At 41.8% G+C, this 18,857-nt stretch overlaps 1 protein-coding gene across 1 annotated transcript in view; it reads right to left on the bottom strand.

Annotated features, from left to right (window-relative positions):
• LOC105227865 (beta-1-syntrophin) overlaps positions 1-18,857 on the bottom strand; it is a 134,510-nt gene that overhangs the window by 81,350 nt on the left and 34,303 nt on the right. The window contains exons 2-4 of the mRNA XM_049457395.1: positions 11,478-12,008; positions 11,087-11,300; positions 10,781-11,015 (exon numbers count right to left, since the gene is read on the bottom strand). Of these exons, the coding sequence (XP_049313352.1) occupies positions 10,781-11,015; positions 11,087-11,300; positions 11,478-11,737 (709 nt within the window). The 5' untranslated portion in view covers positions 11,738-12,008. The remainder of the gene's footprint in view (positions 1-10,780; positions 11,016-11,086; positions 11,301-11,477; positions 12,009-18,857) is intronic.

Raw genomic sequence — 18,857 nt, 5'->3', positions numbered from 1 at the left:
ATGCCACATGCGATGCCACGAACAGCGGCTATGCAGGTCATGCGGCAAGTAGACACGCCAGCAGCGGCGACAAGCGACGAGCAAGTATAAGGAAACTAACAACACATTGCCAAGCAAGCATGTGAACATGACGTCAACTACAGTTAGTTGTCACAAACAACAACAATAAGTGCTATAGCAACGGCGTAACGGTGGTGTTGCAATCAAATAATATTAAAAGCAAAAACAACTAAATTTTTCCATGAACTGGCAACGACATAAAACAGCAACGCAATGGCAGCTGCAACAACAACAACGATGCTTCTAACTGCAGCAGTAGCAAGTGCAATAACACTACATTGCCACAGCTAAATCCAAAGCACCGTTAGTTGCCAGTTGTAGTGCTGGCTACCACGACGAAATGATTACGGCAACGCGAAATGAAATTAAAGTCATCGATAATGAGATATGCGACGCAAAGCCAGCAAGCAATTGTCTAACACTAGCGTTGCAGCAGCAACAAATACACTGTGATGCCAGCAATACAGGCACCGACGCCGCGCGGTTGAAGGAAAAGCAAACAACTTCGTTAGACAAGCGCAAGGCGACAAGTTGCATGTAGTCATTGCGTCGACAGGCAAAAGGCAGTGGCGCCAGTGATATGCTGCCACAAGCTGCCAGCATTGCTGCGTGGATATGAATTGCATTGCAATGTCAATAAAATTGATTACTTTATCAATCTTCGTCGTTCTAGTGGAATTATTGCTTAGCGCGGAGCACTTTCGGTCAAGGCTATGAGAACTATGTGCAGAGCTACGTGCCAGGACTTGTTGGTAGCCACTTCAAGGCACTGTTGCTTGGCTATTGATGAGGCAAATGAGTTTGGAAGTACATATATTGGTATGCGAAGCAGACGCTTGCGATGTATCCTTGTTGCTACTGCGAATTTTGTACGCAAATTATATCAAACACACTTTACAATTATAAAAGTTTCCACGATTATTTATTTTGATCTATCAGTTTGTATGAGAGCTATATGCTGTAGTAGTTCGATCTGAACCATTTTTTCTGAGAATGTACCGTTGTCTTAAAGAATTACTTGTGCCGATTTCCGCGAAGATATAATGACAATTAAAAGAGTTCTCTATATAAGGATATAATCTCTACCGTTCACTTTATATGGCAGCTATATGCTATAGTAGTCCGATCTGAACCATTTCTTAAGAGATTGTACCGTTGCTTTACGGCATAATTTGCGCCAAATTTTTTTAAGATATCTTGACAAATAAAAAAGTTTTCCATACAAGGATTGATTTTGATCGCTCAATTTGTATGGCAGCTATATGCTATAGTGATCCGATCTGCACTATTTCTTAAGACCTTGTGGCGTTGTATTAAGGAATAAGTTTTTTTTAAATTTCGTAAAGATATCTTGACAAATAAAAAAGTTTTCCATACAAAAACATGATTTCGACCATTCACTTTGTATGACAGCTATATGCTAGAATGATCCGATCCATGTCAAACTGACAAATAAGCAGTTTCTTTGGCAGAAAAGGACGTATACAAAATTTCAGATCCATATCTCAAAAACTGAGAGACTAAATCATGTAAATACGAACAGCGAAACGAACACGGTTGATATTCTAATACAAAATTTTTAGCTTTACAAAAATGCTCTTAATGATTTTTTTCATACAAATATTTCTTTAAAAGTTATACGCAGTTAAGGTAATGCATTAAATGTACTGTACGCCAATAGTACACCATGTGGTATGAGTAATACAGAATGTACAAATCGCAAGTATGATATTCATTTGGTACAACATGTCGTATGAGCAATGCAGAATCTATGAATCACATGTACGAATGCTCAGGTCATATGAAGTATAATTTTATCTAGGTATAAATTTTGAAGGAATGGTTTTATGTAAAATCTTTCAGAATTTTATTGTAGTGCGGAAAATTTTGTATTGGAATATGACTTTCTAAAGATTGTAGATATTTACTTGCTTAATGGAAAATATCGAAAAAGCTCATAGCACATAGATGAGAGAAAAAATTTGAAAAAACTAAAAATAATATGCCTGTTGACATTGCATTATTGTTTTTAATACAAAAGCTGCAATTTCAGGCGTCGCTCGCAAACAACACAGTCAACTTGCTATATAAAGTCCACCCTAATGTTTATGTTTGCATATGTAAAGTCCGTAATTCTAATTAGTTTAAGAATTGAAGTGGAAAAATATTGCGTTTTTATTTTGCTTGTAATTGAATTTCTATACACATCTATTTATTTGTTTATGTATATTTGTTTGTTTTTACATTTACATTTATTCGCGATTGCTACTCGTCTGTTCCACTTGGTTGGGCAAATGAAATTGATACAAATATTTGCGTTGCCTACAAATTTGTTACCGAAAAAAAAGTGAAATGAACAAAGTCTAGGCACAAAATGAATAAGTTAGTCGCGAGTATTTGTATTGACTTCGTAAGCGATGAACTAATAGAAAAACAGGCAAACACGAAACGATACATTACAAACTAAACGCGAACGAGCAATTTTTTTATGGCGAAAAAAGTTTACTTTTGATGAAATACATACATTTGTATGTGTATATAGGATTTATAATTACATATCGTCACCTTAAATGCAAAATAGCATAACATCATTTTTCTTAAGTTTACAGAGGAAGGAAAACCGATATAATAGAAACCACTCACATTGAAACAAAATTTGAAAAATTGCGTTTTGGTTATAAACTGGTTATAAATTGGTTATATATAGGTTATATATCAGTTACATAGTGGTTACATATCGGTTATGTATTGGTTATATCTGACAGCGGAACTGAAAATTTAATGCTACATATTTTTAATGTAATATAGAGAATCGTAGGTAATAAAAATCTCAATTTCATTTTTTTATGATATGTAGTTTTGCATCTTAGGTGAGGATATATTGAATGAGATTAACGCCACATTTAGAGATGAGCACTTCTGAATCAATAATCGTAGCTCATATTCATCGACAGCAGCGACATGCAAATTTCGATTCGATAGAACCAAAGATACTGTTAGCTTGGAACTTTAAAGTAATGCCACTAGTTTCTGCTTTTGGTAACTTTGAGAACAGCGTACCGCTAAACGCTAACATTACTCAGTGTCAGTCAGCTGGCCATGCAAGCAAAGTAATGGCAGTTTAGTTTAATGACGGCGAGTTGTGTGCTTTTTTAATAATAGACAACTTGGTTAGTCCGTTTCAACGCATTAGTGCGTCAACTGCTGCTCACTACTAGCTGGAAAACGGACTTACAAGGAGTTTGTTACTGTAGGTGGTTGTGGCATGCCACATAAGCGCACTGCTGTTTTACTTGCATATGCTTATGTTATACGAAATAATACTTTGCCTTAGGCGCCAAACTCGTGCGCATAGCAGACCCAATGAATCCGTGCAAAGCACACTTGTGTATGTTTGCTACTTTTACTTGATTGCAGATTCATATTCCTTCTGCCAGCGTATTTTCGCCATGTCTGTAGTTTGATGATAACTTTCTGGACTTTTTTTCCGGTATAATTTTTCCGCTTAGTTGCCGTAATTATACCCTAAGTTGGCTATTCAACCTCAGCCTTGGTAAGGAAAAAATTTTTATTTGACAAGATATTCCCACGAAATTTGGCACAGATAATTATCCGAGGCATCGCTTTAATCTCCAAATATATTTTTGAAATCGGACGCCTACAGCATATAACTGTCATATGAACTGGACGAGCAAACTAAAGTTTTTATGCGAAAAACTTTTATATTTGAAAGAGTATCTTCACAAAATTTAGCACAGATCATTACTGTATACATTGCTATAATCTGTGAAAAAAATGTTCAGATTAGACTACCATAGCATATAGCTGTCATACAAACTGCCGCTCAAACTTAAGTTATTGTAAAAAAAATACTTTAAATCAACAAGATATCTTCACGAAATTTGGTACGTATAATTATTATAGTCATTGCTACAAACTGCAAAGAAATTATTTAAATCGCACTACTATAATATATGGCTGCCATATAAACTGACCTATCCAACCTCAGTCTTTGTATGGAAAACTTTTTCATTTGACAAGATATCTTAATGAAATTTTGCACAAATTATTACCCAAAGCAACGTTATAATATCCGAAGAAATTGTTGCGATCTGACAACTATAGCACATAGCTGCCATACAAACTGGTAGAACGAACGCAAGTTCTCGTATGGAAAACTTTTTGATTTGTTAAGATATCTTTATGGAATTTAGTAAAAATTATTCCAACGATACAACCTCCTAAGAAATTGTTCAGATCGGATCACTGTAGCATATAGCTGTCATACAAACTGAAATATAAAAATCAGAATAAAATATTTTTGTACCATTTTTTTCTGTAAAAATTGCACCTCTTAAGGATATTATAGTCTCACTACAGCCGAAATTTACAGTGTGTCTGTTATTTTTTTTTTTTTTTTTACACACCGCTTGTTGTTATTTATCTACACCTTTAACCCACAACTCAGTTCGAGTTATGTTTTAGGAATGTCGGTCTCGATGCGACCACACCACACGTCACAACACACTCGTAAAGTTGACTCGTCTGGCAATCAGCGCCCTACTAATGTCGCCGTCTCGCGCCCGTGCGACAAACTAACAAATGTACAATGTAAATAAAAATAACAGTAAAACCATAGTTGTGGCATTTATCGTCATCGTCATCCCTCGCAAAGTCCTAGCCACAACGGCGTTAAGCATTGTTGTTATTTTTCTGTCTTAACTGCCGTCAGTGTACTTATGTGCTTCGCCTGTTTGACTGCCCCGACTGACTGGCGGTTCGTTATTAGTCTGACTACGGTTTTATGTTGATGAATTTGTAGCCATTGCCCGGTGGTTGCACATCAAGTCTATCGTCGTCCATCGTCAGTATCCGCCGCAGTCAGGACCTTCAATGTTGTTGATTTACCTGGCCAGTCGCTTTATCTGTTTGTTTTTATTTTTGATTTGCTTTTTGTGGATTTTTTTCTTTTTTGTTGTTTTTTTTTTGTTTCTGTTTTTGTTTTTTTTTTCTTTTTTTGGTATATTTCACTGTCCACCTTTTGCTAGCCTGCTTCGCAAGCAGACGGCAAGCAGCATTGCCGAGCTCAACTTTTTGATTGTTTAGAGTCGTCATTGTGGTCAGCATGCATGGTGGGAATATTGCGCCGCACACAGACACGACACAACGTGCTGTTGGCAGCGGCTATCGTTGCTGACTTTCTGACTTTGGAAACGTTTCCTTTTCAATGATTATTCATTTGCAAATATGACTTCCAATGGAAGGAGACAAAGCGATGTTGCAAGGAGTTTATAACCTGAAGAGAGTATGTTATGTTTGCCATGATTTTTGTTAAGTCGAAGACCCGATAAAGTGTTGTATTTTCCAATATGGAGTATATTTCAAAGTGTCGTTTCTGATATTTTTAGTTGCCATTAAGACAAAGAATCGCCCGAAATAATGAAAATATTGCTACCGTTCAGGCAGGTGTTGCTAAAGACCGCAATTTGACGTTTTTAAGACGTTCTCAAGAGTTGGGACTGTCTCAAACCAGAACTATGCGGATTTTGAGAAAGGATTTGAGCTTGCATCTGTATATAGAATTGTTCTCACTGAAGAACTGAAGCCCCATCATCCGAGTGGTGCAGTAAATAAGCCAAAAATTTCGTTGCTGATGCGAAAGAGCTCACAAATTATTCATGAACAACCATCCTTCTTCTTTATTGGCGTAGACACATGACCGAGTTTATAGCAACACACCACTCATTTTCTTACTTTCGCAGTTTGGTGCCGCTTGGAAATTCCAAGTATAACCAGGTCTTTCTCTACCTGGTCTTTTCAACAGAGTGGACTTCTTCGTCTTCCTTTGCTTCCCCGATGGGTAATGCGAATACTCTCAGGGCTAGAGTGGTTCAATCCGTTTGAACGACATGACCTAGCCAGCGTAGCCACTGTCTCTTGATTCGCTAAACTATGTCGTATATCTCATAGAGCTCATCGTTCCATCGACTGTGGTATTCGCCGTTTCCAATGCGAATAAGACCGCACATTTTCCGCAGAACCTTTCTTTCGCAAAGTCAAATTGGAGGATGTAGTCATGTGTAGAAATCAAGTGAGGAAAGTACTCTGAGCACCATTCATTTGGGAGTGCCCTGAAACGATACTTTTACATAAGCCTCAAAAAACTCGCGACTTCCGGTCCGGTCCTCTACCAAAAAACCTCCGTTTGAGGTCTCTGGTCAGGGTTGTGCGCTGGGTTTAGGACCCGGCACTTAAAAAACATACCACCAATGAAAAGGACACAACAGTTTCGGATAAGAGAACAACCATTACGTTCACATAAATCGACTTTTTATGGCCGCGCTTAGAAAAAGTTGATCTTGACAACATCTGGTTCCAACAATAGCACGTGCAACGACCGAATTATTGCGAGAAAAGTTTGGAGATTGGATTATTTCATATCACTCAGGATCAGAGTAACGGCCTGAGTCGATTGAGACATCTCCGTCTGTCAGAGAAACGCACGATATTAAAAATTTGACGAAAAACTGACGAAAAATCAATGCAGCATGCGACGTTGCCATAATGTGGTGCAAAAACCTAGAGTTGTCGGTCCATAATTCCGGCCTCTTTTTACTAATAGCTTCCCACAACCGACGCATAACACTCAAATATTATTCCTTGTTAACAGTTTGGCTAGCAGGAAGGAGTTCGGAGAGGATCCACTTCACACCTCTATAATCGAAATCGTAGTTTTTTTGACCTCGGCTCACCTTTGTCACGAAATTCGGCCGATTGATCGTCTATTTCTGGGGCGTAGGTGTAGATCTAAGACTCGACGTCAGTAATAATTTGTTTCATGATATGCTGGTAGTCCGAAAGTATTATTTCACAGACATTAACGCGACGCTGATTTCGCAAAAAAATGTGTAACTTGGAAGCTTTTCCTTTTCTTAGACTTAAATGAGCTTTCAAAATGGTTTTCACTGATCCTTCCGATATTCCAACAAAACCAGTAAGATCTTCGGATTTTAAACGGCGATTCTTAAGTATCACATCCTTTATTTTACTGACGTGTTTGATCAATAGTAGTTGTTGATGGTTGGTCGTCCTGGACATGGATCGTCGTCAAAACGCTGACTACATCTTTGCTATTTCTTCTACAAAGTTCCAGCTACGATTTGTGACATAGATAATCTACAAATCGAGGCTGACCGCAGTTAAGCAAGTTATTTTCAATTCCCCATTGTCTTTCCACAACATATTCGTCCTGTCACTAAACTGGTTTTCAATTAAGCAAGTTACACACGAGTTTCCCTGCAAATCTTTTCCACTCACGTGTTCAGCTGCAACTTTAGCAATATCCCGAAAGCAGAAATTTATTGAAGTTGTTGAACTATGTTCCCCCAGCGCTGCTTTAATGCTTAATGAACGACAGGAAACGAACAAAGCAACCGCAGACACATATAGACACACACACGTCGCCACCAGCGGGCACTAAGCCACCGCGCTAAGCCACATCCTGTCACACACATACTGAAGCTGGCTTCCGCTTCAACCAAACACACACTTATACATATATATGTGTATGAGTGACACCCAACGAACGGCTGCTGAGTGTGCTTGTGTGGAACGCAAATGAATTTCAACAAAGTGCGCCGCATGTGGCAGTTAGTGGTGGTGGCATACTTTGCCTGTCATTGAAAAGTTGCTGCCATCAAATATCGCCATAATTGCGCACGAACTGCTGGCGAACAAGCGGCGACGAAAGGCTACGAGCGACGCTCGTTCGAGTGGCAGCAATACATGGTGTTGTCGAGTTGCGGCAACAAGAGCAACACATGGTATTGTCGAGTTGGGGCAATAAGAGCAACACACGGTGTTGTCGAGTTGGGGCAATAAGCGAAACAGCAGTGACAGCAGTGTATCTGTTGCAACACCGCATCAGTGACAAACATGCGTATGTAAGCGTGGAAGGTGAAGGCAGATGCTGACTTAGCATTTGATTGCCACCAGCCGCCAGCCGACAGCCGCTAAAGCGCAACTTCACGACTATTTGCCAGCGCAGCGACCGTGTTGTTGCCGCAGACGCAACTTTCGTGACTCAAGTGTCCGCCGCAACTGTTGCTGCTGCCAACAACATTGTTGCCAAGCCGCCTTTAAAGCCAATCGCTGGCGTGCGTGTTGATGGCGCACTCGAAGGCTGTCGCCAGCACCGCCGCGCTCTCATACAAGCGAGCGCATGCAGGCTAGGCAAAAGAGCAAAAATTTAATTAAACTACCAATTCATCTAAATGTTGGTGCGCGTATGTGGCAATGCTGGTTGTTCGTGCAGCACACAGCTTGGCAGACGGCATGGTCCCACAGCGTCTACAGGACTATAAGCGCAATCACATACACACACCTCCTATGAGGCTGTTGGTTCAATTTATTGGAAATGTTGCACCACACAGGCGACAGCGACGTTGGGTTGCAGGCTATGGCGCAACATTGAACCTGCGGCGTTGAGAGGCCATGCGGTGCGGCCTGGTTGGCAGTGTAACATGGCGTAACGGCAGTAAATGTCAACACTCGAACACCGTTGACAACGCAGCATGAATGAATTGGACTCAAGCGCGCCGATTGCCATAAAATGCCGGCGAGCGGATGTGGAGCGCGTACGCAAAGGCAAAAGCGAACGCGACGCAGCCATATGGACGTCGCTGATTGCTGTGTGACGACGTTGATGGCGCAGATGGCTTACATAGCACCGTGAAGTACCTAAAGCACGCAATTTGCTGCCGCTTGTTCAGGCGACTACAAATGACATGCACAAGGGTGATGGGCAAACACCAATCAGCCAACTGCCACAACTTGAAAAGGCGCAATAAACCTGTGCCGAATGCATAAACTCAGCGATTGAGAATGCAAGCTGAAATTACGAGCCACGCCACGACAGATCGAACTACATACGGTTTCGGCGACCGGCAAAGTGTAGAGAGAGTCGCATATGAAAGCGTCTTACAAAGACATATCGAGAGCATTTTGTAAGTGGTTTGGTCCATAAGGATTGCTTCTTCTTCTTCCTATTCTTCTTCTTCCTATTCCTCTTCTTCTTCATCCTCTTCTTCATATACTTCTTCTTATTCTCCTTTCCTTATCTTGTATTTCTTCTTCTTCTTTTTATATATCTTCTTGCTCTCCTTGTTCCTCTTAAACTTCAAGGTCCTCTTCTTGTTCTGCACACGCTTTACACTTCTTCCTCCTCTTCTTGTACCTTTCATACGTCTTCTTCTTCTTTTAATTCGTCTAACCCTTCTTTCTCTTCTTGTGCCTCTTACACTTCTACTTCCTCTTCTTGTTCCACTTATACTTCTTCCTCTTTTTGTTCTTCTTATACTTCTTCTTCATCTTCTCTTTCTTCTTTGCTCTGCAACCCTGGATCCGCTTGCGTCGAGATCATAAAACTTCTTCGTTGCCTCTATCCTTTACGAGGTCACGCCAGCTATGCATCCCAAGCCCAGGCAGGTCGCTACCCACTTGGACCTACCTTTGGATGCATGCAGGCGCTTGCTTCCACTGTCCACGCATGGAAATCGAATCGATGGAGCTTTGCGCTGAAACATTATCTTCCATGCGAACGACAAGGCCTAACCAGCACTTTTGTTGGATTTTTATGCGCTCAACTATATCCATGTCGCCGTAGAGCTCAGCCAGTTCGTGGCGCCATCTACCTCGTTATTCAACACTCAGCTCTAAAGATCTTGCGAAGAACGGTTTCTCGAATGCTCAAAGTGGTTTGTCAGTACGGTTGGTCATCGTCAATGTTTCTGTATCGTATAAGAGAACGGCAATCTTGGGGGACTATTCAAAGCAGAATGACTCCTGCCTACAGATGCCTCTTCATACTGAGTAGGCAATTGAGAAGTGAAGTTCTCTCTCGACGAACAAAGGTCAAAATCTATTATACAAGTCACTCATCATCCCCGTTCTGATACATGGTGCAGAAGAATGGACGATGACAACACCTGAAGAGTCGGCGCTACGAGTTTTCGAGAAAAAGGTTATGATCCTTTGCTCATTGGCAACTTCGAATACGATATAGTTCAGCGAATTAAGTGACAGCGGCTACGATGGCTAGGTCATTGCCTCCGAATAGATAAAAACACTCCAGTTCTGAGTGTATTCGACCCAGTACTCCCCGGGGGAATCAAAGAAAGAGAAAGATCTCTCTCGTTCCGACGGCAGTCGCGTCTAAATAACCGGAACGGATCCGAATTTTTTTCCAGCCAAAGACTGTCATGCAGTACCTTGCCACGAAATTAATTCAGGAATGGTTACTGCCACTACAACAACAACGACAAAGATCTCCACTCCGTTAGAAAGACCAAGTGGAGAAGGACCTGGATATCTTCAATTGCCGCCAAACAGCGAAAGGGAAGAACGACTGCATCGCTGCTGTATACTCGTATATAACAGCATAAGCGGGCTCTACTCCAAAGAAGAAGATGGGAAGCCACAAGGATTTAGAAAAAAAGTATTCTAATGATACTGTTATGAGTGAAGGACGGTACCACTCAGATTACAAAGGGTCATACCTCCAAAACACACCAACGAAATGGCATTATGTTTGATATCGTTACCAAATCTTGAACTGCCTTCCATTTCTACTGCTTCTATATACATATGGCGCTTAAATACGACTTATTTATAATAGTTTTAATGCTTGCTGCAACGCCAGCTGTCATAAATTACCACTCACCTTCTAAGTCCACAACGCGACCGGCTCGTTTCAGTGCGCGCACCGCCTCATCATGTGTTGCTTCGCGCAGCTCCTCGCCATTCACCGACAGTATGGCATCGCCTACATACAACCCCTTGGCCTGATCCGCCGCCATGCCGCGGAAAATTTTCGATATCAATATGGGCATGCGATTTTCACGTCCGCCCTTAATGGAAATGCCGAGACCGTTGTTGTCCGATTTAATGATGCGCACCTGCCAAGCATAAAAAGCCAACCAAAATTAAAAACAACAATAATACGCGCACGCACGTGCAGCATACTTACATGTCTCTTTTGATTTGCCACATGATCAGGTACATCGCACATATCCAGTCCATTGTCCAACGTATTATTGTTCAGCAGATGGTCGCCGCCGTTAGCGCTGCCACCACCATTGTCCGTACAATCGGTATCAGCGCCGCTGCCCGTGCCCGTGCCGCCCATACCCTGCATGGAGGCCGATGAGGGTATGGACCCATTATGACCGCTGTGGTTGCTGCTGCACAGTGCAACCATAATAAAAACAACAACGAAATATACAATTAAAAAAGCTACTTAATTGCAAAATGGCGAGCGCGGACTGCGCACAGCGCCGAGCTTATACACAAGTTTCGAAAAATTATACCCATATATGGTATATATTTGGTTGGACACACAAGCACTACCAGCTACTTACCCCAAAGTGCCATTCAGTGTGGTCGATTGGTCCACACTGATGGCCGCCGCATCGCAGGACTCGTCCAAACTAATTGCCAGAAAGTCGGTTTCGAGCGTCACCAGCACCCGATACCAGGCGCCTCGCACGCGCGTCTCCAACGTGCCGCAACGCATGCCGGAGGGCGAATGCTGTGCGGCGGCGGTGATGGCAGCTGTTGCCGGCTGCTGTGGATTTACACATCCAGTCAGTGGCCGGCCAATGGCTGAAGACTCCACCATGGCGTGACGTGGTGTGCCGCAACAGCTCAGCCGTCAATGCGTGGCTATCACGGCCACTTACTTTGTTGTTGCGCGCTATGCGAATTCGCAATAACGTTGTAGAACCTTTGATATTGCGCTTGTCGTTGTCGCTGCTGCCAGTATTGTATTGACGGCTGAGTCAAAGTGAATAGTAATGACGCGCCTCTGACACAATAAACCGTTATTGCATGATATGTAATGCTTGATAACGCTTTGAAGCGTGTGCTTTTGACACGTCCACAGGCGGTTGCTGAAATCGAAATGAAAGAATCGATAAGTGAAATTTTAGTTCAAATATGAAACGCAAAGAATATTGAACATAAAGGGGAAAGCTAGAACTCAACCAGTGATCGGATTTAATAATGAATACCAACTAACTTTTCCTTTAAAAATGCTAAACAAACCACATAAAAGCAGCACACAACTGAACTAACAAGTGATTAAATCCGCAGCAGTCAAATACTAAAAGGCGGATTTCGATTTTGGTTGCAGTTGGCAAAACCTGTTGGCGGTACACGATAGAACAAACCAGCCAACTGTACAACCAGAACACCGCAACGACTCCCGAAACCCACGCAAACAACTTATAAATAACAGAAAATCTCGAACTTTTTGGTAGACAAACAACGAACTGCGGCTGCTCATGCAGACCCCAGCATTGCTGGGTGGAAATAAAAATGCAATAAAGCCAAACTAGGAGTGAAAACAAAATGCAATAATATGAAATTAAAAGCTCGGCACTTGTCAGCTATCAACAAATATCACTTATGTGGTTTGTATGTATTGTGTGTGAGCTTGAGAAACCGAGAGGCAACACAACACAAGTCGTCAACTGGTCAAATGATTGCTTATGGATATGAATGGAGGTATTTATTTGATGGACCCAGCAATGTCAGTGCCATAATACACTGCATACACATTGGTTACAGTAACTGGAAACCGTTATGGGGTTCTGGGAACAACTGCGGGACGTATGAAAAACCTGAAAAGCGGTATAAACATCGGACAAAATGTGCTGGCATGCCTTCATTAATATTTAAAATGGTTAAATTACGCAGAACAGTAATTAGTGCTATGAAATCCGTTAGGGTTGGTTAGGTTAGCTTAAAGGGTCTATCCTAGAGGTGATCTCGTTTTGACAGCTTATAAGGCCTGTCCATTTTGGCACCTAGAGCTCAAATAAATTTTGTTACAAATACCCCACTGAATCCACGAAACACTTCGAACACAAATTTGTTGAACCGGCTAATGTCAGATGCGACTACGTGACCTGGTTCGCCGAAGATATGTTTGCCGAATTGTGGTAACCTCAGTTTTGTAAAAACTTGAAATTTAGGCGAAAATATCTGATTGTTGCCATCTTACTTTACTTCCATTCAATTTTGAAAATCTGCGTCAGCATGGATTTTTAATCTTACAGCATTAATACCTACTGGACGAACTACTTAAGAGCTCCTGCCAATGCAGCAATCTTCATACATTGCTAATCGCAAACAGTTTAATTGATCTCCTACGTTCTGCCAGTTGTTTATCGCAGTCACGCAGAGACTGCTCGTCAACTAATGCCTGTTAACTCTACGCAAGGTCCAGAGGTTCAGAGTTAGAACGAAAGGTGTGAACGAAGATCCAACTCGTGCTCACGTTCCGAGCGGTATAAGGGTCTCACATCTTGCTAGGTCATTGGCTTTGCTGTTTCCATCGTTTCCACTATGACCAGATATTCAAACAAGTCTGATACTGAGTAGATTGATGCTCTAACTAACGAGATTCGCGATTCCCTAGTATTGCTGCTTTATTGTCCGAGTGAATGATCATCTGAAGGTTTCAAGACCAGAGCATACTACTGTAGAACCACAGAGGTGATCTAGTGACTGATGCAGAGAGCATACAAAAATTATGGAGGAAACACTTATCCAGACTGATGAATGGCAGTAAAAGTATAATAGAAGGAGATGGTGAACCCGATCTCCATGAAGCGCGAATAGCAAATACCTGTATGAAGAACAACAAAGCGGAGAGGGTCGATGTATAGTCGGCCAAGCTATTCAAATACGGCGGCGAAGAACTGATAAGAAGCATATTCTTTATACAATATTTTCGGACGAAAACATGACAGATGATTGGACTTTAAGTGCCCACAAAAAGGGATACCTCACAATCTGGGTCAACTACCGTAGAATAAGCCTCTACAACATCATAGTTCTATCGAGCCTACTGTGTGTGAAAGATTAAAGCTCACAGTGTGGCTTCAGGCCTAAAAAATGAACAGCTGATCTTATTTTATACATGCGCAAAATCTTGGAAAAGACCCGTGCAAAAAAGGATCGACACACACCACCTCTTCGTCAATTTCAAAGCTGCTTTAAACAGCACGAAAGTAGCTGCTATGTCCGAATTCGGTATCCCCGCAGAACTAATAAGGCTGTGTAAGCTGACGTTGAACAATACTAAAAGCTCCATCAGAATCTGGAAAGACTTCTCCGCGCCGTTCAATACCAAACGAGGTCTCAGGCAAGGCGGCTCCCTCGGCTATAACCCCGTAAGTGGTGTATTCGCGAACTAGTCTCTCAATTTCAGAGATATTTCAATAAACTTTTGTCTATGTACTTTTCTCCTCAAGAAGCTCCTTATTTAAAGAAAGCGTCGAAATCGGATCTGGACGGTTAAATCCAGACTTGGTATGGAAAACTTTTTTATTTGTCGAGATATCTTTACGAAAGTTGTTATGAATTATTTTCCTATTTAGCGCTACATTCTCTGAAGAAACTGTTCAGATCAGATCACTATAGCATATAGCTGCCATGCAAACTGGCCAATCAAAAACTTGTCCTTCTAAGTAAAACTTTTTTACTGGACGAGATCTCGCCACAAGTTTTGGCATGGATTATTGTCTGAACCAAAGGTACCAGCTCCCAACAAACTGTTGAGATCAAAATACTATAACATAAAGCTGCCAGACAAACGGAATGAGCGATATCAAGTACTTGTATGGAAAACGTTCTCTTTTGAGGAGATCTCTGCAAGAAATTTAGCATGGAATATTATATAAGGTAACGGTATAATCTTCGAAGAACATTTTTGTTTTTCTTGTTTTTTTTTTTTAAGAATTTTGTTTTCTAACTTTGAACACACTTAGAGCAAGCTGCCCTCAGAACGCTTTTATCCATATGATATCTTATGCCTTAAGAGCACACTAAAGCAAAGCTAAGCAAAACAAATTTTTGTTGTCAAATTCAATTTACATTATTCGCACACAATTTATTTTCCACTCCGCATGTGCTTTTTACTTTTTGTATATTGTTATGCATGCTATGTATGTATGTATGTACATATATGGGCGAATTTCGAAATAAGTCAACACAAATTGCCGGCTGACATGTGAATTCCCACAACTCTAATTGTGTCAAATTAATTTTGCTTTCCTCAAATTTCAAGAAAATAAAATGGAATGCAAACAATTCCAAATATGACCACAAAACATAACTTTTGCCACACACACACTGCTACACATATGCATATATCCACATACATACACATAAGCAACGCAGCCCACACACACTTTTGAATGTTTATACACAAATCAAGTCAAACTCCATTTCACTTTAAATTTCCCCTTGGCGCTGAGTGCAAATTGTTCGTGTCGTGAGCGTCTTGGGAAATTCGCATGCGAGTGTGTATATAACACATACATACATGCATATAAATAATTTATAATTTAAGGCTTTTGTGTGTGCTTTAACAAATTTTGATGAAATGTCAGGTTCGCTGCGGCAGTGGCACGTTAACGACATTGCTGCTGCCACACAGCCACATCGTCGGTCTAGTCGGACTGCTATATGAGACTGCAGCTCTTAAGACGATTTATAAGCACAGTGAAATTGTACTTGACTTCATTTGCGCATTGAACGGCAGCGGCTTTGATTTATTGCCACGCGAGCGCAATAAAACTTGCTACACATTATTGCAGCAACTGTCAGCGCTGGTGGCTTCATGGCAGGTGAATTCATGGTCATTGTAAATATTGTTGATTGCTCGCACGCCGTCAACACGCTGCCAATTTGTGCGCTTTTATTGCGTGAAACTGAAGTGGCACGCGCAAGCGTCCATGTGTCGAATTTCCGCGGCAATAGCAAGCGAACGGTGAAAAGTGACGTAAAGAGCTTGGCAAATAATCCGTCGAACGCGGATTGAAAGCGCCAGCGACAGCGCTTCGAGGCAACAACTCAAAAGTGTTGCGAAGCCACTCAGAAATGCCAGCGAAACCGTAAACGAAGTTGCGCTAAGTGGAACGCGCCATCAGGCAGCAACAATACAAGAAACAACACCTAACCTAGAGGCATGCAACACGAAACCTTGTAAACTACGCGTGACACAACATTGAGTCGCGCCAATAAAATCAGTTTGTTACACTTACGTGCAACGGGCGAACAACAAAATGGCCATAGGCGCATAGGCAGGGGGGAGCAAAAGAAGAACATAATTATATGGCAGTAACGATGGCAAACCTCAACCAAAGGACGGTAGACTAGACAAAATGGGAACCTGGATTTCCACCTGACACAAATATTAAGCGAGCGTGGGTGCCTCAGAGGCTACCTATACAATTTTCTGGTGGTTCCGTGGGAGATCCTAGGAGAGCTCCGTAGGAGAGTAGGTTAGATTTAGCAGATTAAAGTTCTACACTCCGGCTTTAGATGCTTCCCCCTACTATAAAAAAGTTTAGGAGCCAGGCAACAACTAGTCTGATCCCTAATCCCCAAAGGTACCACGACTTTATGGCATCCCGAACAAGACACTTAAAATCTATAAAAAATAACAAGAGATTAATTTCACCGACATTTATGGACGAAACAGTGTCTGGTCCTTCTTCTTTAGAAGTCAACTAAACCGTCGGAAGAGCCGCGTGCGTATCGACCACTTTGCATTATCGATACGATGGCCAATATATTGCAGAGACTGATCTACACACGCCTAGAAGGTCATATAGAAGAAGAGTATTCCGGCTGAAAACTAAATTGGATTCGGAAGACTTCAGTCCACCATAAAAAGCCTGGTCCTTATTCAGAAGCCGACTAAACCGTCGAAAGAGCCGCGTGCGTATCGACAACTTTGCATTATCGACATGATAGCCAAAATATTGGAGAGCCTGATCTGTACACACCTAGAAGGTTATCTGGAAGAAAAGTATTTTTGCTGAAAACCAATTTGGATTCAGAAGACATCAGTCCACTACAAACGCTGTCAGAAATTTAACGGGGACTACGGTCAGGATCGTAGTGGACACCCATTGAATGGAAAGTTGAGTAATCCAGGATTCGTCATGCTCAGTATTGGTGGATATAACGCTGCAACACAAAATTCACTGAGGTACCTTGGCGTTATGATCGATACGAGGCTCAATTTCCAGGCGGATATTAAAAATGTCTGTGGTAAGGCGGGCACTACAGCGGACATTTGGAGAATCCTGGCCAACGTTGGTGGCTCTAGCCAAAGAAGGAGAACTCCACTAGCTCAGATTAGCCATCAGTACTGCTGTAACCGGGTCCTGTTTCGGGACACAGATATATGTTTCAGAGAGTATATCCACAGATTCGGCCATGATGATGAAACTGGAACTAGCAGTGACGAAGAAACCTCGAGGTATATAATGGAGTGAACTACCATAAAACGAATAACGAAAAGGGAAGCATGGCCTTGCAAAGTAGCGCTTAAGGGCAGTCCCACAGGTCCAAATCTACAACAGCCGCAGTTTGTACGTAGGCGTACTGCCTCGTATATAGTATAGTCAATTTTTTCTTGGTGGGTGCCGAAAGAGGTGAACACCTCGCGGCCAATATAAATCATGCATGCTGCCAGTTCACATTGGCAGTATCTTTGGAAAATTCCCACTTCGGTAAACAACACAAGCCGAGACACATAAAGTGAATTTTCACAGGATATTTTCAATGGAACCTCCACATATCCATAAAACCCACACACTCACACGCACATTTTTATTATTATTGGTGTTTTTTGCAACAATTTCAACCACCGTTGCTCTGCCGCAGAAGCCTCCTTTGAGTCTCCACGCACTCTCGCTTCATTGCTTATGAGCAGCGCCAAAGCATACGTTGAGCAAAAGGCAGAAAGTCACGTCTAAGCGCGTGTTTATGACATTACGAAAATTCAATTTCATAATTCTGCCCATAAGCGATTACCAACACTAAGGCAGAGCGCGTAATCTGTTCCACACATGCACACACACGCGCACGTGCAAAGGGAGACGCAAGGTTGCAATCGTTAACATGTTATGTAATGGCGCAACACCCTTCCCAGTCTGACACTCTTCACTCTCATGCAAACAGTTTGAGCTTGGCATGCTCCACACATTCGCGGATCCACGAGATCTATAGTGTGGTCGGTGTTATTCCATTTTTTTATGTAGCTGAAGTCAAACTTGCAGCTAAAGATCGCTTTAAAGACCGCTTTCGCTTTCAACTCATCCTTACTGGATTATGTCTTAGGCCCCATCTTTGTCGACGGTTTGACCATGGTCTTCATCTGGTTGGATTTTCAACTCTTTCGTGGACTTTTGCCACCATTTTAACGACCGCTTTCACTTTCAACTCCTACTAACGGAATTTTGTCTTCGGCCTAATCTTTATCGCCCACAAAATACTTTTGGCCTTGTCGAGGTCTGAGTTATCATGGAGCAATAACAGAAAGAGAGGGAAGGATATATACCTCTCCCTTAGCTAGACGCAGTTTCCTCGTTCCGCCAAAACCTGCTCTCAAAACCAGTTCAGATGCCAAGTCGCGCGGGTGACAGCAGCAACGTCCATTGCCCATTCCGCACCCGTTAAGAGGATGCGACTAGAAGGATTTTCGCCGAACTCTTACCTAACTTTCAACACAAGCTGAGCGAATAATTTGGTCTACCAAGCGATCGAGTTCAATTAAGAGAGTTTTCAGTTAAAATTCCTATCTTGTGGCCCCACCAGTGAATCTACCGCGGCTGCTTTAATCTTCGGTCTTTCCTAACTTTGTTGCACACATACTCCGGCGGCACAATCATTTACTAGTTTGATAGCGATACTTTTGACATTTTATTGATGGTGTT

This window comes from Bactrocera dorsalis, chromosome 5, assembly GCF_023373825.1.
Source record: "Bactrocera dorsalis isolate Fly_Bdor chromosome 5, ASM2337382v1, whole genome shotgun sequence".
NCBI classification, from domain to species: domain Eukaryota; kingdom Metazoa; phylum Arthropoda; class Insecta; order Diptera; family Tephritidae; genus Bactrocera; species Bactrocera dorsalis.
This window is presented reverse-complemented; position numbering and strand designations above follow the sequence as displayed.